Genomic DNA, 23,938 nt, shown 5'->3' with positions numbered 1-23,938 from the left:
AGTTAATTAATAAAACTTTGTAGTAATGTGTTGCTCCTCGTCAGGTTATTTGTCTGGGCATTGAGAGGGAGGTGGATGGCTTTGTTTTGAAAGCTTGGAACACTGTAACCATCCATAATAGCAAATGTTGCTTAGAAATACCTTCACACAGTATTTCTGTTCTAAACTTTATGAGAATCTGAACTAAACTCTAAACTTCAACTAAACTTAGCATTCTAGAAGCTTAGTAACAGGTTAGTGAGTAATGGCAAGGACAGGAAAACCAGTCTTGCTCTGCAGAGAGATAACTCTGGAAGGTGATTGTACTGCACTTATCCTCTCTGGAACAAGCTGTAAAGTACTTCAGCAGCCTTTACTTTTGCTTAGCTATAGCAATGAATAAGAAAACAAACCACATCAGTTTTCCAGGTGCTTCATTTATCAAAAAGCTATTATGTTTGTGTCTTCTGAAACAAAGCATTTTACTTTTGTCAGGATATTGTTTTTCCTAGTCTTTCACAAGAATTGTTTTAGCGGTCACTGTTTTCCCCTGTGAATTCAGCAGCTTCTGAAGGTTTTGGGTAATTTTAACCGAACTTGACAAGCCCATAGTTTTGAAGACAGAGTACCTATGGGTTTCATGAAAGCCAGCGGACAAGAAGAGAGACAAATTGATCCAAGCAGAAAGTCTGCACTGTGAACTCAACCATGTTATTGGAAAAAAACTGTGGGAAACTGGCATCTAAATAATTCTTTATCAAAGACTTTTTATGGTTCAGAGTTTGATAGTGTTTCCAGCTGAAAGATTACAGTTGCTCAGTTATGGAAAAACATGTACCTTGGCACACTGCTTATCTGTTTTGCTTTGATTTCAAAACAAGTTGTGCTTCTTTTTCAAAAGGAATGCCAGACTAAGTAGAAGGTAATGTTTTTCTTTAGTTACATTCGAGAGTGTTGTGCAAACCTTAGTGCCCAGTTTCAGTTTCTCACATCCTGGTGGTTTCAGTCAGAATAGATGAATACCAGCTTTTTTGAAAATAGGTAGTGTTGCTGAGTAGCTATCATAAGCATAACTGAAATCATAAACGGTGATTCCAGATTATTTTTGAGAATCAGTCTGGTGCTAGCCTTTTCTATATGACTTCAAGAAGCAGAAAGTACGTGGAATCCTATAGCTAAAAGAATCTACCAAGTTAATAATCTTTGTAAATAAACTGTTTCTTGTTTTCCTTAAACTTCTACCAGGTTTATTGGGAAAATGGAGCACAGATCACCTCTCCTCATGATAAGGAAATTATAAAATGTATAGAAGAGTGCGTTGAACCATGGAGTGGCTCTTGGAATGAGAATCTAGTAGACACCAGTCCGCTTAGACAGGATCCTCTGAAGAAAATTTGTGACTGTTACATGGAGGATCTGAAAAAGATCTGTTATTATAGGTATTGTATGAAACAGAATGTACTTTAAATATGTTTTAAAATGAGCTCTGGATTACTTGTGGAAAACTGACAGCTGACAGGCAGACTTCAATAATAAAGCATGTGATGCTGCCATACATAAACATTTTTGATTTGGATATAGGAATTGGGCTGTCGTCCAAAATTTTAGTAGTTTCGGACCTGCCTGTAGTGATTCTTTTTGTCATCACAAATCAGTGACTTGATTTCTGTCTTTACGGTTCGTGGAACCTGGGTGCTCCACTCTGCCACAGACGTCACTGTCTGCTTCAGGCCATTGCTCTGTGCTCTTCCTGGTGGGAATAATTTTTGGGCATCTCCCCATTCTGTCTCACCCCATCCCTTCTCTGATGTGTCATTCAATTAGATCATCATTAGGACTAAACCAAACTTCTTGACAATAAAGCAGCCTGCCTTTGGACACAAAGTGGAAGAAAAGAAGGTTATCAGGAGTAGTCAGCATGGATTCACCAAGGGGAAATCATGCCTGACCAATCTGATAGCTTTCTACGATGACATGACTGGCTGGGTAGATGAAGGGAGAGCTGTGGATGTTATCTACCTTGACTTCAGCAAGGCTTTCGACACAGTCTCCCATGATATCCTCCTGGGGAAGCTGAGGAAGTGTGGGCTGGATGAGTGGTCGGTGAAGTGGATAGAGAACTGGCTGAATGGCAGAACTCAGAGGGCTGTCATCAGCGGCGCTGAGTCTAGTTGGAGGCTGGTGACAAGTGGTGTCCCTCAGGGGTCAGTACTGGGCCCAGTCTTGTTTAACTTCTTCATCAACGACCTGGATGAAGAGTTAGAATGTACCCTCAGCCAGTTTGCTGACGACACCAAACTGGGAGGTGTGGTAGATACACCAGAAGGCTGTGCTGCCATTCAGCGTGACCTGGATAGGCTGGAGAGTTGGGCAGAGAGGAACCTGATGAGGTTCAACAAGGGCAAGTGCAGGGTCCTGCACCTGGGGAGGAACAACCTCATGCACCAGTACAGGCTTGGGGTGGACCTGCTGGAGAGCAGCTCTGCGGAGAGGGACCTGGGTGTCCTGGTGGACGACAGGTTAACTATGAGCCAGCAGTGTGCCCTGGCTGCCAAGAAGGCCAATGGGATCCTGGGGTGCATCAAGAAGAGTGTGGCCAGCAGGACAAGGGAGGTTCTCCTTCCCCTCTACACTGCCCTGGTGAGGCCTCATCTGGAGTACTGTGTCCAGTTCTGGGCTCCCCAGTTCAAGAAGGATGAAGAGCTACTGGAGAGAGTCCAGCGGAGGGCTACAAGGATGGTGAGGGGACTGGAGCATCTCCACTACGAGGAGAGGTTGAGGGAACTGGGCTTGTTCAGCCTGAAGAAGAGAAGGCTGCGAGGGGACCTTATAAATGCCTACAAATATCTGAAGGGTGGGTGTCAGGAGGATGGGGCCAAGCTCTTTTCAGTGGTGCCCAGTGACAGGACAAGGGGTAATGGGCACAAACTGAGGCACAGGAAGTTCCGTCTGAACATGAGGAGGAACTTCTTCCCTCTGAGGGTGACGGAGCACTGGAACAGGCTGCCCAGGGAGGTTGTGGAGTCTCCTTCTCTGGAGATATTCAAGACCCGCCTGGACAAGGTCCTGTGCAGCCTGCTGTAGGTGACCCTGCTTCGGCGGGGGGGTTGGACTAGATGACCCACAGAGGTCCCTTCCAACCCCTACTATTCTGTGATTCTGTGATTCTGTGACACCAGGCTACAGTAAAGCACCCTGGTGTGAACCACTTTATGCAAATAGATATGCTCAAAGAGTTCTGAATAAAATGCAGAAAATCAGAGTAAAGGTGAGGTGTACATGCATGGAATAGAGGTGGGAAGGTAAAATTTAAGTTAGGTGGGGCAGAAGACAAGAATAAAAGGAGGAGGATGAATAATGTGGGTAGAGTAGAGCCAGAGTAAGATTTTGAGGGTGGTGGAAGAGCTCTGAGTTTGCAGTTTGTTCTTAGGAGACTTTCAGCCGATTCAGCAGAAGGTAAATATCTGTTTTTCCAGGAGAAGAAGCAGCTTTAAACGAGCAATTCCTAGTGAAGGTCCAAATGAGCACTTTTTACGCATTCCTTCTTTGAAATTAATGCAGAAATCAGCAGAATAGTAGAAAGTGTAATTGCGTTTTCTTTTGCTTTTGCTTTCCCACATGAAGGTAGTCTTGTTAAATAACTATAATCTCACTGAAATTCCTTTTTTTTTTTTTTTTTTCCTTCTTAGGGAGCTAAATGTGCAAACAAATTTGAAGTTTGTTCATACCTCGTTTCATGGAGTTGGACACGACTACGTGCAGCTGGCTTTCAAAGCGTTTGGCTTTCAGCCTCCCATTCCAGTACCTGAACAAAAAGATCCAGATCCAGACTTCTCTACTGTCAAATGCCCAAATCCTGAAGAAGGAGAATCTGTGCTGGTATTTTTGTTTCTGCTTTGTCAGATTTATGTATTCCAGTGGACTTTTCTCTGTTTGGATATGATACTGTGGTGAAAAACAAAAAAAGAACAGGGAGTACCTGGCTTTCAGCTGTGTTAATGCAGTGGGCATTGCATATGGGATTTTCTTTTAACTGCATGTTATGTATAATTAAGAAGTAAGACTGTGGGTTTATTTGATTTTTGTGACTTTCATTTTTTTCCCTGCCTTCCCTCTCCTCCCACCAGGAGTTGTCACTGAGACTTGCAGAGAAAGAAAATGCTAAAGTAGTAGTGGCTACTGATCCAGATGCAGACAGGCTAGCAGTGGCAGAACAGCAGAAGTAAGTGATGGGACCTTTTATTCTATCTGTTTCTGCGGAAGAGGTAGTGAAAATCACAGGATGTCCCCAAATGGTAGACGGGCACACAGCTTCAACCCACTCTTTCCTGTTGTGACTTAGCTATTTGGGTATTTGTCCTTCTAGCTTCATCTTTTGGTATAGCTCCATCTGAAAGAATGTATTTTAAATAAAATCCATTAATAACTCGGAAAAGAGTAAATGATTGCCAGTGTTTACAGTAAATGGCCAAGTAAAACTTAACTGAAAAGTTGAGTGGTTACTAAAGACAGTAAAATCTGGTTGTTACTGGTTTTTTTCACTTCTATTAGGCAATCAAATTCTACCTGGGGACAGTTAGCTGTTGTGGGCTTGTTTTGGGGGGTTGTGGTGTCAGTTCCCTCCCTCCCCCCCATCCCCCCTGCAAGCTTCTTTGTATTGAATAGAAATTATTTTTCTTCCACTAACAGGCCAAAATTCTGAGCATTGTGTAAGTAACTGTCTATAATGCGTGGCTGGGCAGGCATTGCCTCACTGCAATGCATAGACTGCAATACTTCTGTTTGATAAATTATATGAAGACCTAAGCTGGTTTAAAGCTGACAGTAAGGATACTTAATCGGTATCTTTGCTCGCTAACAGAACGCACTGGGCTTGTAAATCATTGGGATGTGATAAATGTGGAGTCCTGTTAGTGTGGTGGCTTTGCGTAGAGCAGCTTGTCAGTAGTGTGCTCCGATTGCTGTTGTTCCAGTGACTGCAGAAAACATCTCCCCCTGAGTGGATGCTCCTGGGAAACCTTAAAAAGCCCTTACGTTTTCTGTCCTGTCTGCAGTGGCTGCTGGAAGGTGTTCACTGGCAACGAGCTAGCAGCTTTGTTTGGGTGGTGGATGTTTTCTTGCTGGAAGGAAAACTGCTCCGAAGATGCTGATGTGAAGAACGTTTACATGTTAGCGACCACAGTCTCCTCGAAAATTCTGAGGGCAATTGCACTTAAAGAGGGATTCCACTTTGAAGTAAGTGTGGTTTTTCTGATACCTTCTTGGCAGGGTAAAATCCGATTGCCATGTTCTCTGTCTAGCCCCCGTGCTTACGACTTTGCGAAATAAAAAATAGACAGATGACTTCCAGTCTCTTGGCTGGAAGTTTTTATGCATTCCAGCTTGCAGAGAACGCTGTTTTAGCTAGACAAGGCTGATTTCAGCATCGTTTCAGCGAGTGCCGACTGAGGTCGACTTCTGCAAAGCTGCAAGGAGGCTGTAACGGGTGACACAGACTGAAACTTAAATTACATATAGTAGAAATGCCTTTGTCTTGGTTATTTTCCTAGTGATAAATTCTTCTGTGTTACAGAATGAAAGTGTGTGCAGCTTGATGTGTTTACTGCAAAAACAAGGTGCTTTTTGAGGGATTTGTAGCAAACGTGTCCAGCTTGCACAACGTTCCTTCAGGTGCCCAGATTACTAGCAGGTTTTAAATTTGGTTTTACTTCAAATTACAACACAGAGTAACTCCCGTGTTTAGTTCTTTAATGTAGTTTCATTAAGGACTTCCTCAAAAAGGAAATGGGGGGTACCCCTGCACACTGGCAATTATTATTTTAGTTGCTGCATTCAAACGAAGTACTTGCTCTGATTTCTGAGACTGTTGGGTGTTAGCCGTGAGAGATGTGAGTGCTCCGAAGCTTAGCACAAACATAGAGATCCAGATCTTGTTTAATACATGTCTTAATTAAATCCATGTGCAACAGAAACAAATATTTTGCCAGACAATGAGGAATTAAAAACTAAAATTGGAAGCAACTCTGAACCATTTTGAGTGACTGTCCAGATACACTTAATTGGGTTCTATATCACTGCCAGTTCGTGTTTTTATTTTGGTTTGTTTTCTTCTAGAAAGGGACACATATGATGGGAAACAGCTAGGAATTCACAGAATCCATTGGTATCCTCTGTAAAAGCATCCCCTCTTTGTACCTTCCTTCTCTCCAAGAAGGGCTGTTTCTAAACTTTTGGCTGCTTTTTCAGGCGTTGAAGAGCACAAGCAGTGTTCTTCCTCCCACCACCCAAAATTGCTATTTATATTTCTATAACTTTTCAGTTTGAATAACTTTGTGCACTTGTCTCACCTGATAAGGATCTCGGAAGAGCTTATCTGATCTCGGAGAGAACTGCAGTCTCTGAAGCATGCTTACTTCTTGATTTGATGTTCATAGAATGGTTTGGGTTGGAAGGGACCTTACAGACCATCCAGTCCAACCCCTGCTGTGGGCAGGGACCCCTTCCACCAGCCCAGGGTGCTCAAAGCCCCATCCAACCTGGCCTTGAACACTGCCAGGGAGGGGGCAGCCACAGCTTCTGTGGGAAACCTGCGCCAGGGCCTCAGCACCCTCACGGGGAAGAATTTCTTCCTAATATCTCATCTAAATGTCCTCTCTTTCAGTCTAAAGCTATCATCCCTTGTCCCATCACTCCATGCCCTTGTCACAGCCCCTCTCCAGCTCTCTCGCAGCCCCTCCAAGCACTGGCAGCTGCTCTAAGGTCTCCCCGCAGCCTTCTCTTCCCCAGGCTGAGCAGCCCCAGCTCTCCCAGCCTTTCCTCCCAGCAGAGGGGTTCCAGCCCTCGCATCATTGCTGGGGCCTCCTCTGGCCCTGCTCCCACAGCTCCAGCTCTGTCCTGTGCTGAGGGCTCCAGAGCTGGACGCAGGACTCCAGCTGGTTGTGTCGTAGTTGAGTATTCACTAGTAAAATGCTATCCAGTGACTCCTTGCCTTAGATTCATATATATAAATTTATATATATATACTGAAGATACAGCTTGTCTAATGTTTGTCTTCACTGTCCCTATTCTGCTGATCAATTAAGTAGATTTAAATTCAGGGAAATTATTTCAAGGAAATATAAAAAATGTCCTTAACCTTTAGTGTTTTTAACTCTGCAATGGTCTTTCCACTTCCATTTTCTCATGCACTTCCAAGGCTAGCACACATGATTCCCATTTGAGGAGGCATCCTGGATGTGAAGGGAATAGTGGCTATGCTGTCTTCTTTGACTTGAAACTAAATTGAGAATATTTATTTAATGCAGTCTTTTTCTTTTTCTGTTTCAGGAGACGCTCCCTGGTTTTAAATGGATTGGAAGTAGGGTAAAAGATCTCCTAGATAACGGAAAAGAAGTTCTGTTTGCATTTGAAGAGTCTATTGGTATGTATATTAATATCACTTTAAAGAGTTGAGAACTGCATCAGGGAATTGGGACTAAAAATAAGTGGTCTTAGTTATGAAACAAAACACAAAAGTATTGTAATGTTGTTCTTATAGTTACTAGCATTGGTGTTTTGCTCTCATCAAGTCAGCTTGCCAACTGTCATAAATAATACATGAATCTCTGATTCTGGTATTGTGCTTGTGCAGTTTCCTGATAGAAACCTGTTCTGATACAGGTTGGAAGTCCTGAGATGCTAGAGACAAATTGCTGTTCCTTTGTGGCCTTTCAGCTGAGATTAAGCATAGGATCTGTTCTTCATCAGTTTAATACCCTACAGGTCCTCTCTGTCAGGACTCGCTCTTAGTGGCTGTGTGGAGCTGGGAGGTGATGGGAAGAGAGGAACCTGATGAGGTTCAACAAAGGCAAATGCAGGGTCCTGCACCTGGGGAGGAACAACCTCATGCACCAGTACAGGCTGGGGCTGAGCTGCTGGAGTGCAGCTCTGCGGAGAGGGACCTGGGAGTGCTGGGGGACGACAGGGTGACCATGAGCCAGCAGTGTGCCCTGGCTGCCAAGAAAGCCAATGGGATCCTGGGGTGCATCAAGAAGAGTGTGGCCAGCAGGACAAGGGAGGTTTTCCTTCCCCTCTACACTGCCCTGGTGAGGCCCCATCTGGAGTACTCTGTCCAGTGCTGGGGTCCCCAGTTCAAGAAAGATGAAGAGCTACTGGAGAGAGTCCAGAGGAGGGCTATGAGGATGATGAGGGGACTGGAGCATCTCCCCTCCGAGGAGAGGCTGAGGGAGCTGGGCTTGTTCAGCCTGGGGAAGAGAAGGCTGCGAGGGGACCTAATAAATGCTTATAAATCTCTTCAGGGTGGGTGTCAGGAGGATGGGGCCAAGCTCTTTTCAGTGGTGCCCAGTGACAGGACAAGGGGCAATGGGCACAAACTGAGGCACAGGAAGTTCTGTCTGAACATGAGGAAGAACTTCTTCCCTCTGAGGGTGATGGAGCCCTGGAACAGGCTGCCCAGGGAGGTTGTGGAGTCTCCTTCTCTGGAGATATTCAAGACCTGCCTGGACAAGGTCCTGTGCAGCCTGCTCTGGGTGACCCTGCTTTGGCAGGAGGGTTGGACTAGATGACCCACAGAGGTCCCTTTCACTCCCTACTATTCTGTGATTCTGATTCTGTGAGGAATCAAGACGTGTGCAGGAACAACGTTAAGTACCTTATGGCAGTGTGTGAATATTCCTGCTGACCTTGCCTTGAGCGCGCTATTTGGTAATCTTGCTGACACCACGTATCTGTACAGAGCTGTGCAGGGATCACTTTGGCTATGGGGATTCTCCACTTCTTAGGATAAATGGCAGCTTTCTGGGACAGCATATTTGCATACAATACGGCATTTGAAAATGAAGTGTACACTGAAGGAAGTGTGTGTGTCCTTGCCAGTTTCATTCACAGAATTAAAGAGGCTTTTTTTAACTGTGAGGAGTTAAGGTCTTACGAACTGTAAGGAGTTCAGATGCTCGTGCATCCCTGCAGGACGACGGCTGCTTGGCAGTGCTGCGGGGCACTGGTTTGTGGGTTACCAAGGCTGTATCTGTATGGGTTCCTTTGATTCCAATTACTTGCAAGACTGCAGCATCGATGTGCTGGCACAAAACAAGCAAATCTGAATGTTTAGCTCCATACTATGAGAGATCTCCTCAGAGAGCAGGTGTTATCAGTCTGGAGTTAGGAGATTTTAGCAGATATCTTTCCAACACTATAACCCTGAAGTTAGTTGGATTTCTTAGAAAAGGGGAATGCATACGCAGTAATAAAAACAGCTTACATATAGTGGCCCATTTTCTTTTACAGGAAAAAGGTTGAAACTTCTATTAAGTCAGTCAGTGTAATGCTATGTCAGCTTTTTTTCCACGATCAATTTTTTTTGTTTCTAGGCTTCATGTGTGGCACATCAGTGTTGGATAAAGATGGTGTCAGCGCAGCTGTGGTCATAGCTGAGATGGCGGCCTACCTGGAGGGCAAGAATCTAACGCTAGCACAGAAACTCACTGAGATATATGAAACGTAAGTTGTGTTTTTCATTGGTGTGTTCTACTTGACTATTTTGGAGCTGGGAATAATCTAGTAAATATTTTTAATGCATGCCTCCAATGTTTTTTTCTGGTGCTACGATGGACTGCAGTCTTCAGTATTACAGATACCCCTGGAATACCACATCTCCCAAAGGACTAAAGAGGCTCTTTCTATCGTCTTTCTGCAATAAATTGTGAAAGAGTAAAATTTTGTATATCGATAGTGGTGTCCCCCAGGGGTCAGTACTGGGCCCAGTCTTGTTCAACTTCTTCATCAACGACCTGGATGAAGAGTTAGAGTGGACCCTCAGCCAGTTTGCTGATGACACCAAACTGGGAGGAGTGGTGGATACACCAGCAGGCTGTGCTGCTATTCGGCATGACCTGGACAGGCTGGAAAGCTGGGCAGAGAGGAACCTGATGAGGTTCAACAAGGGCAAGGGCAGGGTCCTGCCCCTGGGGAGGAACAACCCCAGGCACCAGTACAGGCTTGGGGTGGACCTGCTGGAGAGCAGCTCTGCGGAGAGGGACCTGGGCGTCCTGGTGGACGACAGGGTGACCATGAGCCAGCAGCGTGCCCTGGGTGCCAAGAAGGCCAATGGGATCCTCGGGTGCATCAAGAAGAGTGTGGCCAGCAGGACGAGGGAGGTTCTCCTGCCCCTCTCCTCTGCCCTGGTGAGGCCCCATCTGCAGTGCTGTGTCCAGTGCTGGGCTACCCAGTTCAAGAAAGATGAGGAGCTACTGGAGAGAGTCCGGCGGAGGGCTACGAGGATGAGGAGGGGACTGGAACATCTCCCCTATGAGGAGAGGCTGAGGGAGCTGGGCTTGTTCAGTCTGAAGAAGAGAAGGCTGCGAGGGGACCTTAGAAATGCTTACAAATATCTTCAGGGTGGGTGTCAGGAGGATGGGGCCAAGCTCTTTTCAGTGGTGCCCAGTGACAGGACAGGGGGCAACGGGCACAAACTGAGGCACAGGAAGTTCCGTCTGAACATGAGGAAGAACTTCTTCCCTCTGAGGGTGACGGAGCCCTGGAACAGGCTGCCCAGGGAGGTTGTGGAGTCTCCTTCTGTGGAGATATTCCAGCCCCGCCTGGACAAGGTCCTGTGCAGCCTGCTGTAGGTGACCCTGCTTGGGCAGGGGGGTTGGACTACGTGACCCACAGAGGTCCCTTCCAACCCCTACTATTCTGTGATTCTGTGATACACCAGGGCAAACTTTTCTCTCTTGCTTGATTCATGCTGTGCTACTTCTCTTATCTTCTGATGGGTGGCTGAGTTGTGGTCTGTGTGGCTCTCTTTAAACACTTATTATTTTCATTTAAACACCGTCTGCGGATTGTTAGAAGATCGCGTGCTGTTCTTGCAGAGATTAGTAGTAGGACAGAGGTTAGAGGAGCAGCCAGTGTCCAATAGCTATAGATGCAATTCACAGCAATAAAATGAGGAACGTGTAGGTGTCAGGATTAGAAGTCATGCTGTGATAAGCCCAGCTCATCAGCAGAATTTCCTGTGCTTTAATGGGATTACCAGTGCAGTTACAGCAAACCATATACATCATTCTTCTTCCTGATGGCCCAGCAGACATACAGACTGTGGCCCTTAGCAGCTTGGAACGAGGAAGCACAAATGATGGCCAGCATTTGGAACAGGCTGCCCAGGGAGGTTGTGGAGTCTCCTTCTCTGGAGATATTCAAGACCCGCCTGGACAAGATCCTGTGCAGCCTGCTGTAGGTGACCCTGCTTCGGCAGGGGGGTTGGACTAGATGACCCACAGAGGTCCCTTCCAACCCCTACCATTCTGTGATTCTGTGATTTGTCTCTTTGTGGCACTCGGGAGTTTGCTCTGTCGTGTGCAAACTGTAGCAGAAACAATTCTGCACGGCTGGATTGAAAAGCTGTCGGTGATGATGATAACAGGATTCATCTTCCAGTCACACTTAATTTTTTCAGCTGCAGGGAAAAGCCTCTGCAGAATGAGGAGTGGGTGGAATATAGCAAAGAACAACCTGAATTTCAACGTGCAAACGTGGTTGCTGCACTGAGTGCTTTCTTTAGGTCTGGTCGGGGATAATAGCTTTAACTTGGATGAAATAATCAGTCGCCTTCCTCAAAGGCTGTTGAAATAATGTGTTGTTGTGGCTGCTCACATGGCTGTGGCAGACAATTTCTGATGGTGTGGGAGTGATACTGCATATTCATTTCCTGAGGGCCGCCAAGGCTGTACTTAGCCAAATGGTTGCCTTTTATTTCTTTGGGTCTGAAACCTTTGCTCGAATTTAAAAGTAGCTTAAGATGATCTGAGTAATGCAGTGAAATCTGCTCCAGAGTCCAAACATTTGCCTACAAATATCTATTTCCACAGCTGTGAGAACGGCATTCTGTTTCTGTTATTGTTTTTCCAAACAGGGCCTTTCTTTAGGTACCAAATGTCCAGAAAACTTCTGAATCTTGTAACTGAAAATGTTAATCTGCTTGTAGGTATGGATATCACATATCAAAGACTTCCTATTTCTTGTGCTATGAGCCTCCGACTATCAAAAGGATATTTGAGAAGCTTCGGAACTTTGATGGCCCTCAGTCTTATCCAAGCTCGTGTGGCATTTACAATATATTACACGTACGAGACATTACCACTGGCTATGATAGCAGCCAGCCAAACAAGAAATCGGTGAGTTACCAAGTATTTTTGCAGGAGAGGTTTGGTTTTTGAAGAGACTGGAAGTTAAATACGCCAAGAACTATGCAGAAAGATGTACTGTGTCAACTAAGATGGCAGTGTAATTACAATCATTTATTAAAACCGCTTAACAACATTTGCTGGGAAGAAAACTGCTGAACTGTGAAATGGCTTGGCTGTGGTGTTGACCATATATTTTTATATATATCTATTTTTGATATCACAAAATATATATATTTTGATATAACAATGACTAAGCTTTGTTAGTTGAAGTGAGCTTGATGTTCCTGCAATTCTTAAGATGCCTAGCGGGCTTCCAGATGTTGGAACTCAAATGGGAGTACGACGCAGTTCCGTTATCCTGAAATACAGAGTCTGATCTAGGTGATAGGCCTGTCTGTTAGGCTGAAATTACTTGCTCTAGTCTGCTGCACCAGCTGGTGTATATATATTGTGTGGGGGATTTCAGCATGTTTGTTTAGCTTTTACTGAATATTGTATTTAGGGTGAAAAAAACCCCCCAAAAACCAAACCAACCAAACTTTAAAAACCCCCACATTTGTGTCAGTTGGGATGTTCTGTAATAAAATGCTGTTGTTTGTATAGGTGCTGCCCATGAGTAAAAGCAGTCAGATGATCACTTTCACATTTCAAAACGGTTGTGTTGCCACCCTTCGGACAAGTGGAACAGAACCAAAGATCAAGTACTACGCAGAGATGTGCGCGCTGCCCGAACAGAGGTCAGTAGCAGCTCCGCCTGCACGCATTGCAAGTGCCTTTGGGCTGAAAGGTTGGTGCGCAGGAGTTGATTCCCCACCAGGTTGGGGTTCCTCTGCTGCCTCCTTGGAGACCTGAGCCTCAGCTGGCTGTTCCAGCCTGGTAAACTGGCCAGAGTGGTGCACATTCCTGCTCAGAAGGGATCCCCTCTGTGGAGGATAAGACAAAGAATTGGATTTTAAGCATCTGCTGCAGTAGAAGACTTCTTTTATTAACCCAATTCCTCCTTCACTTGAAAAGTAACAAAGGTGTGCTGCCCCTGGCAAGTATGCTTAAACCTGCGTGGATTCCTGTTGCGTTTGGGAATCTGCTGTGTTGCTCTGGGCTAATGGGTAGCAATTAGAGATCTCTCTCCTTTTGACAGCCACCTGGATTCAGCTTCTTCCCATTTAAAAGAGGAAAAAAAAAAAATACAGGCTATGTTTACAGCATTGAAATCGGGAGTGTGAATGAGAAGCCTAGGTTCTCAGTGTAGCTAACGGAGAGAATCAGGGTCCTGAACAGGATTCCTAACCTCAGTTGTGGTAATACCCCTCCTTTTAGACTTGTATCCCTACATTCCTGTGGAGCAGGGAATTGAAAATGGCATAAAAAGGCCTCAGATTTGGTATTTACTTCTACTTACTGGCAGGAATTCAGGGTGAGCACACTTTTATCACTGAATGTCAGATTTAGGCAGTCAGTGGATAGCGAGTGGTAGATTGCCTTTGCTTGTAAAATGTGCGTGTGAGGGGATACACAGATCCATGCCTAGACAGCTCTCCACAGGCTGCTGAAGTATTCTTCAAAACATGGCTTATTGCAACATGAAGTGTTATTAACACAGGTACAGCCCATCTGCAGAATCGTGTTTTTAAAGCATTCTGAACTGACCGTGGGATAACAGCAGGTCACAGAAGTGGTAGGAGGCCTACATCCCAGTTTTCTGAGTGGCAGCGCTTGCCTGGAGCTTGTGTGTGTTTGGTCAGAGGGCTTTCTGGGTGTCCGGCATATGAATGCATTTCTTTGTTAGGTGGGTATGGAAATTCTTGCTTCGTTTAGAACGTGTCTCCATAAACCCCGAGGGTGGGCAAGGAACCATTTGGTGTAAATGCTGAATCACAGAATCACAGAATCGTAGGGGTTGGAAGGGACCTCTGTGGGTCATCTAGACCAACCCCCCTGCCCAAGCAGGGTCACCCAGAGCAGGCTGCACAGCACCGCGGCCAGGCGGGTCTTGAATATCTCCAGAGAAGGAGACTCCACAACCTCCCTGGGCAGCCTGTTCCAGGGCTCTGTCACCCTCAGAGGGAAGAAGTTCTTCCTCATGTTCAGACGGAACTTCCTGTGCCTCAGTTTGTGCCCATTGCCCCTTGTCCTGTCACTGGGCACCACTGAAAAGAGCTTGGCCCCATCCTCCTGACACCCACCCTTTAGATATTTGTAAGCATTTGTAAGGTCCCCTCTCAGCCTTCTCTTCTCCAGGCTGAACAAGCCCAGCTCCCTCAGCCTCTCCTCGTAGGGGAGATGCCCCAGTCCCCTCATCATCCTCGTAGCCCTCCGCTGGACTCTCTCCAGTAGTTCTTCATCTTTCTTGAGCTGGGGAGCCCAGAACTGGACACAGTACTCTAGATGAGGCCTCACTAGGGCAGAGTAGAGGGGAAGGAGAACCTCCCTCGTCCTGCTGGCCACACTCTTCTTCTGAAGAAGAGGTAAGATATAGTTGAGGCAAACAGCTGCACCGAGGAAGAAATAAATGCTAGAAATATCGCCCTTAACCTTATCTTAACATGAGTGAGAATAGTGGGGAGAGAAACAAATTACCTGAGGATGCTTTGATGCATCATTTGGGCTTCTGCTGCTGTTCATTCTGGTAAGTCGGAAAAATCCATCGACCTTTGATTTTAGTAGTACCTCTGGTTAATGGCAATTATTGTCTGGAACGTGAAACTGAAAAGCTTTCAAGCTTCCCTGGTTCAAGACATACAGTGGTCTGTAGGAACCTCAAAAGGCATTGCTCTCTGTAGTAGCTTTGCAAATATTTCTCAGAGTTGCTGTTTATTGATTATTCTTAAAAGCCGAACATCAGGAAAGTCAGTTCTATTGCAGCATTTTTGGGTGTTTTCTTGAAAGGGAAGTGGTGACCTGGATGGCAATGATATATTACCAGTTCCACAAATGAACACAGCAAACATACATAAGCCTGTTTTCCCTGTTCTCCATTAAAACCAGACTGAGTTCCTCTCCCTCCAGTGAGACTGCTGGGGTAGGAGAGAGGTTATGCATTTTTAAAGGAGTGTTGCAATGCAGTAGTGTCTGTGCATGAGGATGTTATCTTTTTGCCTAAATGAATGGCTGGGCATTTAAACAGGGAAAGGATCAGTATATTAATACTGTTGTCTTGTGAGCCGTGACACTTTGCCTGGTTACTCAGTCCCCCTAAATACAGTCAGATACCCTAGACGGGCATCCAGATGCTGCGTAGAGAAGAATATAGGGTAACTACCTCTTGTATTGGTAGCTCGTTCTTACTTTTTAATGCATTTACAGTCAGTGTCTGAGCAGTCTTGCATTGCTTTTACAGTAATTAGTTCCTGTGTCCCCTCTGCTAGCCTAGAGCCCTCTAGTGGCAGTTATTTTTTTCTTTAGTGTAATGAAATTAATTTAAATTAATATTGCAATAGTCCCTACCAAAAAGCAGCTTGTTAAAGCAAGCGGCTTGGAGTCTCTACACGTTGGTGCTGCTAGGAAACAGAACAGAGCTGGTCCACCAGCATCGGATCTTGCATTTTATTCTTCTTTTAAGTAGATTCTCGGTGTTTATCAAACCCCTGACGTGGCATTGTTCTCTTTCTAGTGACAGAAGCGTGCTGGAAGAAGAACTTCAGAAGCTTATTGGGGCTTTGATTGAGAATTTTCTTGAACCTGATAAGAACGGACTGATCTGGCGCTCTGCTTAGATCTCCCCTAACCGGCGTTCAAAGAAGTGGCCGCCTGCACCGCGTCACGTGAAACAGAGGAACCAAGAACAGCGCTCAGTTTAATGCGTGTGCCTGCGTGTGTGTGTGTTAAATGGCCACACTTTTGTTCTGTAAAGAAGCAGCGTTCTTTTGTCAGGCTTTTCACGAAAGTCTGGGCTGGAAAACTGGGATGAGGAGAGGAAGTGAGAGAAAAGGACGGAATTTAGTATTACAATTGTCTGTCCTTTTGACCAAGAGACTAATTAACCCGCACCAATGCAAATGAACTTCCCTAGCGGGTTTAAGACAGCTTGTCTTAGCTGCTAGATCTTGTCTTCAACTAGTTTCAGGTACCAAAAAGGTTTTAAAATCGGGTGGTCGTAGTATTTGAAGGAAGTGATCACTCCAAACTGACAAAAAAAGCCTGCTTCTTCCTCGCCGTGGTGCGTGAATGTGGCTGTCGTCGTTACAGGTCTTAATTTCCAAAAATGTTGAAGTAGAGTTCAGTGCTTAGCAGTTCTCGTTTAGGCAACTTGTTCGATACGCCATTTTTCAGCTACTTAAGTATCCTTCAGTTGTTAAAGGTGCTCTTGGTGCGTTGTATCTTTCCTGTGTGTATCTTAAAATATTTACCTGACAGTGAAACAGGAGTGGCAACACATGCAGTTCCACTTGCAGGCTGGGTTTTGAATTTCATGGCCTTTCCAAGGCCTCCGAAGGAGTAGAAACTTGTGCATTCCTTGGTTAAATTGCCCGTTCTAACCACCACTGGCTTTGTCGCCTGTTTTTGTCCCACATCTCTGAAGGGTCTTCAGCTTTATTTTTTGTTAGTAGAGGTTTCAGAAATTCAGTAACTTTGAATGAAAATTCCAGTTAGTGACTTCTTTTGAGGGCTTGAATTCATCCTGGGTAGTTAAAAAAAAAAAACAACAACACACAAAGGAAGAAAGTGGAGGTGAGACATTGACAGCAGTGATTATTTTTTTTAGTTACAAAATCATGATTTATTTCTTTCTGTCATGTCTTGTAAGCTAATTTCTGTTAGAATAGTGGTTTGCAAATACTATTATTCATTCTTTTAGGGCAAATTTTTAACATGTTCCCATTATCTGTCTCCTACCTTCGTTTGAGTAGAAAGTGATATTGCTAATCACTTTTTCCAAAAAACAGACAGATAACACAAATTCTCATGTAGATATCCAGGTTTTCAGAAAATAAAAGCCATGTTTTTGGCACTGAAAAGCTGTGGAAGATACTTTAACTGGAACAACACTTCAAGAAAAACTGCGTCCTCATTAACTGAGCATAATACTTGTTAATGTGGGCTACTAAATACCCAGTATAAGCCTTCAGAATGAAGTCAGTGATGTTCTGGACATCTGCCCACTATCACTTTACAGTAATTAAATAAATGGATAAAGCTGAACACTTAAGTGCTGTATTGAAGGTTACAGGAGAAGAACCTAAGATGCACTGAAGTTAAAGCTGTTGTTTTGCCACTGTTGTTAAATCTCTCCATTTGCCCTCCATCTTACTCTACCCGTACCGCTTGATGCCACAGGATTGCGCAGTGGTTTTGCATGTGTTGCCTCTGGGTGGCTTCAAAAAGCGCCAAGGTTTCTGTGTCTGTGCGGGTGTTGGGTATCTCATGCTGACAGACGCTTTGCACTATAACCGTGGAGAAGTATTTGCTGTATATGAATGTACATGTACTGCAGAAGGTCTGTGTTGCACAAATTCTTTGCCACTGATATTTATTTATTTTTTATTTTACGAGATTTCCAAATTGCTCTGCAATGGAGTGAAATGTATCTAATGCCAAAAAGCTTTTTTTTTTTTTTTCTTGATTGTACATTTGACTGATGTGGTGGGGAAAACGAGTGGAAGCATTTAAGCTTAGAATATACTCGTGTCATTGTACAGCGCTGGGTAGGTCGGTCTCAGACGGCGTGAAGGCGTTTCTGGCTGCCGCTTTGTCTTCGGTTTCCACGAAGAGGTGCAGATCTGGACCCTGACTGCACTGAATTTGAGGGAGCTCTTGCCGTGCGTTCCACCGGCAGCAGATTAAAGCCTTAGGCGATTTGCCTTTTGTGTTGAAGGAGCCTGCTAGTGCTTCAGCAGAGAACAAGTGACTTGGGACATAATTTTGAACAAAGGTAAACACTGTAAAAAGCGTAGTGTGTGCGGTGAGGCCAGCTGTGTGTATATTGTAGCAGTTAGCATTAGGCGTTGCGTCTCGTGAGTTACGTTTGTGTTCCTACAAAGAGCAGGAGTCTGTAATTTCCCAGGGAGACCTGCTTTATACCAGTAGGCAAGTGTTATAAATGCAGTATGGAAGAAAATCCTCATTATGTTTTCAAATCAGCATTCTTAGAAGTTGGTAACCGTTCATAGTTTAAATACCTTTAATAAAAAAAACAACGTGCGGGGAGTTAGGTATCTGGGATTCTTCTCGTCCGTAGGTTTGAGCAGTAAGTTGTAGCGCTTTCGGAATGACAGCAACAGGCACAATGTGTTGAATGTCTTTCAAGGGTATAATAACTATTGCTGTTTTTAAACTGCTGCTACCGTTGTTTTCCTACTGTATTTGAACTGTTGGATATATTTATACTGTTCCATTTGTGGAACTCCTCCTTTATCTCCTCCCTCTGATCTTGCCTCCCTTACTTCTGTTACTGTGAAGGACTGTAATTCTCTTACTTCATTGCCCCGTGACTTTGTTGTACTTTGTGTTAGAGTTTGTTGGGCTTGTGCACAACCTTCTCTTAGTTGTCAGCTGTTCTGTACTACTTTTCAGGTAAGAACAAAGGCTTTTCAGACTTGAGCAGGGAGCAGGTAATAGATCAAAGTACACTGCGGGTGTTGTTCACTAGGCGCTTCCAGTTAAAATACGCCTTCTCGGAGGTCGCTCTGCAGCAGGTTGGCTGAAACTGTAATCCTACAGCCAACGATTTGGTTTTAGCAGTTGATAAATTTAGGAGGGCTTGGTTTTACCCTTTCCCTTTTTGATGTGACAGGCTTAATCTCCGTCTCGCTCAGCGATGTGGTGAAGTTGTGTTTCCGTGGGCCGGGGATAGGACCTTTGTAAGTACAGGAGACTTGCCAGGCAAGGTTGAATAACATCTACAGTACAGAGCCGGTAGCTGAATTTTTTTTATTCTGGTTGTGATATGGTGTCCAGTCTGTGGTTTGAATACCTGCAGGTGCTGTTCGTGTCTCTCCTCCTGCACCTGTGAAGGATGCTCGCTGCCACGGCAGGAGTGAATCCCAAACTCTTGCGTGGAAGAGCAGGATGCGGCTCGAAGGAGCAGAGTTTCCCTTGGGCTGCAGGAGAACTGGGACCTTGCCTGAGCAGGTCTCCTGATTTCCTGAATTTTACGCACCCAGCCCTTCCTTTTAAGGAGGGGAACTGCTTATTTGTGTCATCGACAGACTAAAGGCAGAATTAAAATCCTATGCATTTGGGTTTCAGATGTCGAGGTGAGTTACAACGTGCAGCCCGGGGCTGCTTTACCCGCCTCGGACAGTTCTGGACTCATCTCAAGCTGTCGCTGTCTCTCTGGTTGGGAGGGTACCAACTGCGTGTTGAAATCTCTGATTTAGCGATACTCGGGTAGCGCTTCGTGTCCGCTCTTTGGCTCCTGAAGCATCAGGGATTTTGGGTTCTGTTTCATTAAAGGGACCGTGTTGCTGTGAAATGGTCAGGGTGCTGAGGGAGAAACCGCCCGGTGGGATGATGGTTTCTGTCATTGGGAGCAGGGTAGAACTTGTGATCTGCTTCAGAAAGCACTTGGATGTTCTCTTTAATTTTAAACTTATAATTTATATTACTGCCGTCACCTCATTTTGTCTTCCCCCCCTTTTTTGCCCTCTTCTCTCCCCAAGTAAGAGAGAGGGGCTCTTCGCATGGTGACACCTGGTTGATCAGAGCCCATCCTGATACGAGATTCCTGGTGCACAGCACATTTTCCATCCTCCCCTGCCCTTTGTGTGCCCACGAGTAGCTCTGTACGAGGTGATGGGGATATCTGAAGTTGCATCGTTCTCCTTGTCTCGAATCCTGGGGAGTTCTGGATCTGTGCTCTTGTTTGCCCAGTGTCTGTTCTTCTGTAAAACTAGGGCATATTACAAATACAGAGTGAGAATTTGCACTTTTCTGAAGTATTTCCGTGTATTGCTATGTGGATTTAGCTGAATGAAGTGTTATAAGTAATAAAATATTCTCTTCGTAGTAGCAATCCGTCGTGTTTCTTCGATCTCCTTTAGTCCAACACTGTTGCCCTGAAAGCTGCCCTGGTGGGTACCTGTTCCTGGCTTGGTGTTGGCCATGTGCTACTTGGCTACCTAAAGCCCTGGGGACAAGAACTTTTCCTGAAGAAGCTGTTCAGAGGCTTGTCCTCCTGATGATGCCAGATGAGATCTACGGTGTCAAACTGACGCCGTTTCCAAGGGGCTCAGCCCTGACGGTGCCCCGGGGCAGACCACCATGGGCTGACGGGCTGGCCATGACCTGGAGTCACCACCAATGCCACCACGGAGCGGGTGGGGAGGAGCCAAGCTCAGGGGACTGGCCGTGAGCAGGTGAAGGAGCGGAGAGAACCATTACCCAGAACAGGGGAGAGGGGAGTCTGGCAGTGGACACCCACAGAATTCTTTTTCCTTCTAGGCAGCCAGGAACTGGAGGACCAAAGCGCCCCACGTCTACAGCTCCCCCTTCAAGGGACGCTTCCTGGCCATACTCGAGGTTTTTACCTAGTGTGATGCTGAGGTTTGTCTTCGTGAACGTGGGAGAGGAAGAAGATGGATAACACGACGTGAAGGGGCCTGCGCTCCGGAAAGGTGCTCGTTCACCACAGGTACATTCTCAAGCAGGTTCAGGTGGGTGTTTGGGGCGGTGAGGTAGAAAGAGGAGAGCCTGGGGGGATGAGGATCATAGAATGGTTTGGGTTGGAAGGGACCTTAAAGATCAGAATCAGGAAAGGCAGAAGGTAAGAGTGGAGAAGAAACAGCTAAATGAGATATAACCAGGCTTGACACCACCCTTCAGGGCAGCGGTGGCCTAGGAGGAGAGGACACGTCCCCTGCGTCTCGTTCCTCTCGGAGCAGATATTCCCAATGATCAGTCAGGGTCCACAACGAGCTCATGAATCTGGAGGTGTACACAGAAGTGGGAATTTCTGGGAATCATAGAATCATGGAATGGTTTGGGTTGGCAGGGACCTTAAAGATCATCTGGTTCCAACCCCCCTGCCATCAGCAGGGACATCTTCCACCAGACCAGATTGCTCAGAGCAGCAGCCAGGGTGGGAGGGGAGCGAAGAGGGTCTGGGAGTCTGTGGTGGGGGAGAGGAGCGGCCACTGTCGCAGGCGAGCTGGGGTGGGCACTGGAGGTGGGAGAGCGGGTCCAGCCCAGCGGTGGCACTAGCCCAGTATCTGCTCCACGGGGAGTCCCACCAGGAACACTGGTGAGGGAGAGGGACCATCCTCTTGCTGGTTCCTCTCTCCTCAGGAGATCACCCTGTGCTGGGGGTGTTAACGGGGTTCTTCCGCTGTTAAACTCTGAGACAAGAGTTGATTTCACCCCAGCTTGGGTTTAATATTTGAAGGCTACTTCAAAGCGTTGTCAAGGTTGATGTAAGATGGGCAATGGGCACAAACAGAAGCACAGGAAGTTCCGTCTGAACAAGAGGAAGAACTTCTTCACTCTGAGGGTGACGGAGCACTGGAACAGGCTGCCCAGGGAGGTTGTGGAGTCTCCTTCTCTGGAGATATTCAAGACCCGCCTGGACAAGGTCCTGTGCAGCCTGCTGTAGGTGACCCTGCTTCGGCAGGAGGGTTGGACTAGATGACCCACAGAGGTCCCTTCCAACCCCTACTATTCTGTGATTCTGTGATTCTATGGTTCCTGAGGGCACAGCACCATGCCCAGGAGGGTTCCCGCATCCCTTCACTGATGGCTGCAGCCTTCATCCCGGCAGGCTCTGCGTGCGAATTGTCATTTTTCCTCCTTGCCAAGGCTGCAGCCGCTCTCCTCCTCCCTACTCACCAGAACTGGCCCTGAGTTATTCCCCGTGCTGCGCCGACAGCACGACGGAGGGTGCTTTCCATCTGGGAGAGACTTCACCGCACCCCTGAAGCCTTCGGACTGGTGGGTGGATGAGAAAGGACTTGATGATCTTAGAGGTCTTTTCCAACCTTAATGATGCTGAAGGACGTGGAGATGGAGGGGTTGGTTTGGGCTGGGGGTGAGGGGAGCAGCCCACGGACACAGCAGGGCAGGGACCAGGAGGGACAGGACCTGCTGAGGTCAGTGCTGGCTGTAGTTGCAGGGACCGGCGCTGGATGTCACCACCAGCCCGTGCAGAGGGACAGAACCCCGATGGGTGCTGCACCCTTCTGCAAGGTGCGGGGACAACCGAGGGATGGGCTGGGCACCCCCGGGCTTGGGGGCTGGGGCTTCAGCAGGGAGAAGAGGACCCCAGGACCAGGTTCTTCTGCCCCTACCCCTCCTAAGCAGGGACATCTCTTCCAGCATCAGCACGACACAACCTCTTCCAGGGGACGTGCGAGCGAGCTGGGGGACCGGAGCATCTCATGGAGGTCCCAGGGTCCATCCGTGCTTCTGGCCGAGCGCTGGCACCCAGGGACATCGGACTGGGAGCAGCCGTGGTCGCTGGAGGCTGGTGAGTCCCAGCAGACAGCAGTGCCTGCTTTTGCATTCAGGTCTTGTCAATTTAAATGTTAATTTAGTAACTTAATTAATTACCGATGTGCCAAGCCCAGCCCATGTGGCATGTCACTTGGGCTCAGCTCTCCAGGGGCTTCTGAGACATCTCTGGAGCCTGTGTCACATGGGTTTGTCCTGCTGGTTGGATCCATCTCGCTGTGGGAGGACATGGCTGGTGCCATGCGTGCTGGTGGGGGCTGTGGGCTGGTGTCCGTGTCAGGGCAGCGAGAAGCGATGGGCGTTGCTTCCTCCCATCACATTTTTTGGGGAAAGCCAGCGAGTGATTTCTATGTGAATGCAGCAATGCATGGAGCACCTGAAGTCCCTTGAAAGGGCTTGGGGTCAGAGCGGGGCCAGCAGCCCCCAAAACCTGCTCCCTGGGGTCCAGGGGAGGCCCTCAACCCTGCTGCTTCCCAAAAGGGAAACTGAGGCACGGAACAAGAGAGAAACACCACCCAAAACCCAGCGCTACAACCAAATTCAGCCCACATCCCCCATACACCAGCTGTGATATACAGGTGATGGACCTACTGAGGAGGAGCTACTGGAGAGAGTCCAGCAGAGGGCTACGAGGATGAGGAGGGGACTGGAGCATCTCCCCTACGAGGAGAGGCTGAGGGAGCTGGGCTTGTTCAGCCTGGAGAAGAGAAGGCTGAGAGGGGACCTTAGAAATGCCGATAAATCTCTTCAGGGTGGGTGTCAGGAGGACGGGGCCAGACTCTTTCCAGTGGTGCCCAGCGACAGGACAAGGGGCAACGGGCACAAACTGAAGCTGAGGAAGCTCCAGCTGAAGATGAGGAAGAACTTCTTCCCTCTGAGGGTGACGGAGCCCTGGCTCAGGCTGCCCAGAGGGGCTGTGGAGTCTCTTTCTCAGGAGATATTCCAACCCCGCCTGGCCACGGTCCTGTGCAGCCTGCTCTGGGTGACCCTGCTTGGGCAGGGGGGTTGGGCTGGATGTTCCACAGAGGTCCCTTCCTACCCCCACCATGCTGGGATTCTGTGACGTTGCTTGGGGGGCATCAGGCAGTGGGCCCTTGGCGAGGGGGTGGCAGCAATGCTGATCCCTTCGTGCCACCACTGTGCTGGGCATGGGCAGCTCTCGGTCCTACCAAGCCACATGGACAGGGCAGGGACAGGGCAGGAGGCGAATCCCCCACCTTGGGTACCCCAGGCTTCAGGGTGCTGACCCCCATGGCGCAACATCACCTAGTGACTGCTGCACTGCAGGGACATCCCCTTGTTCTGCAAGGGACAGGGAGCTGGGCAGGACCAAGCTGAGCTCCTGGGGTGCTCGTGGTCCCCAGCTCCTCTCCTCTGCCGAGCCTGAGCTATCT

The 23,938-nt window shown here is 47.1% G+C and overlaps 1 protein-coding gene across 1 annotated transcript in view; it reads left to right on the top strand.

Annotated features, from left to right (window-relative positions):
• Positions 1 to 20,115, top strand: part of PGM2L1 (phosphoglucomutase 2 like 1) — a 50,237-nt gene extending 30,122 nt beyond the window's left edge. Inside the window, exons 6-14 of the mRNA XM_075414695.1 lie at positions 1,225 to 1,418; positions 3,669 to 3,858; positions 4,107 to 4,201; positions 5,034 to 5,214; positions 7,306 to 7,399; positions 9,348 to 9,477; positions 11,963 to 12,152; positions 12,768 to 12,901; positions 15,775 to 20,115. Coding sequence (XP_075270810.1) covers positions 1,225 to 1,418; positions 3,669 to 3,858; positions 4,107 to 4,201; positions 5,034 to 5,214; positions 7,306 to 7,399; positions 9,348 to 9,477; positions 11,963 to 12,152; positions 12,768 to 12,901; positions 15,775 to 15,877 — 1,311 coding nt within the window. The 3' untranslated portion in view covers positions 15,878 to 20,115. The remainder of the gene's footprint in view (positions 1 to 1,224; positions 1,419 to 3,668; positions 3,859 to 4,106; positions 4,202 to 5,033; positions 5,215 to 7,305; positions 7,400 to 9,347; positions 9,478 to 11,962; positions 12,153 to 12,767; positions 12,902 to 15,774) is intronic.
• Positions 20,116 to 23,938: the final 3,823 nt, after the last annotated feature.

This window comes from Opisthocomus hoazin, chromosome 1, assembly GCF_030867145.1.
Source record: "Opisthocomus hoazin isolate bOpiHoa1 chromosome 1, bOpiHoa1.hap1, whole genome shotgun sequence".
In the NCBI taxonomy this organism is placed as follows: domain Eukaryota; kingdom Metazoa; phylum Chordata; class Aves; order Opisthocomiformes; family Opisthocomidae; genus Opisthocomus; species Opisthocomus hoazin.
The sequence above is the reverse complement of the archived record's forward strand: the minus strand, read 5'-3'. Positions and strand labels throughout refer to the sequence as shown.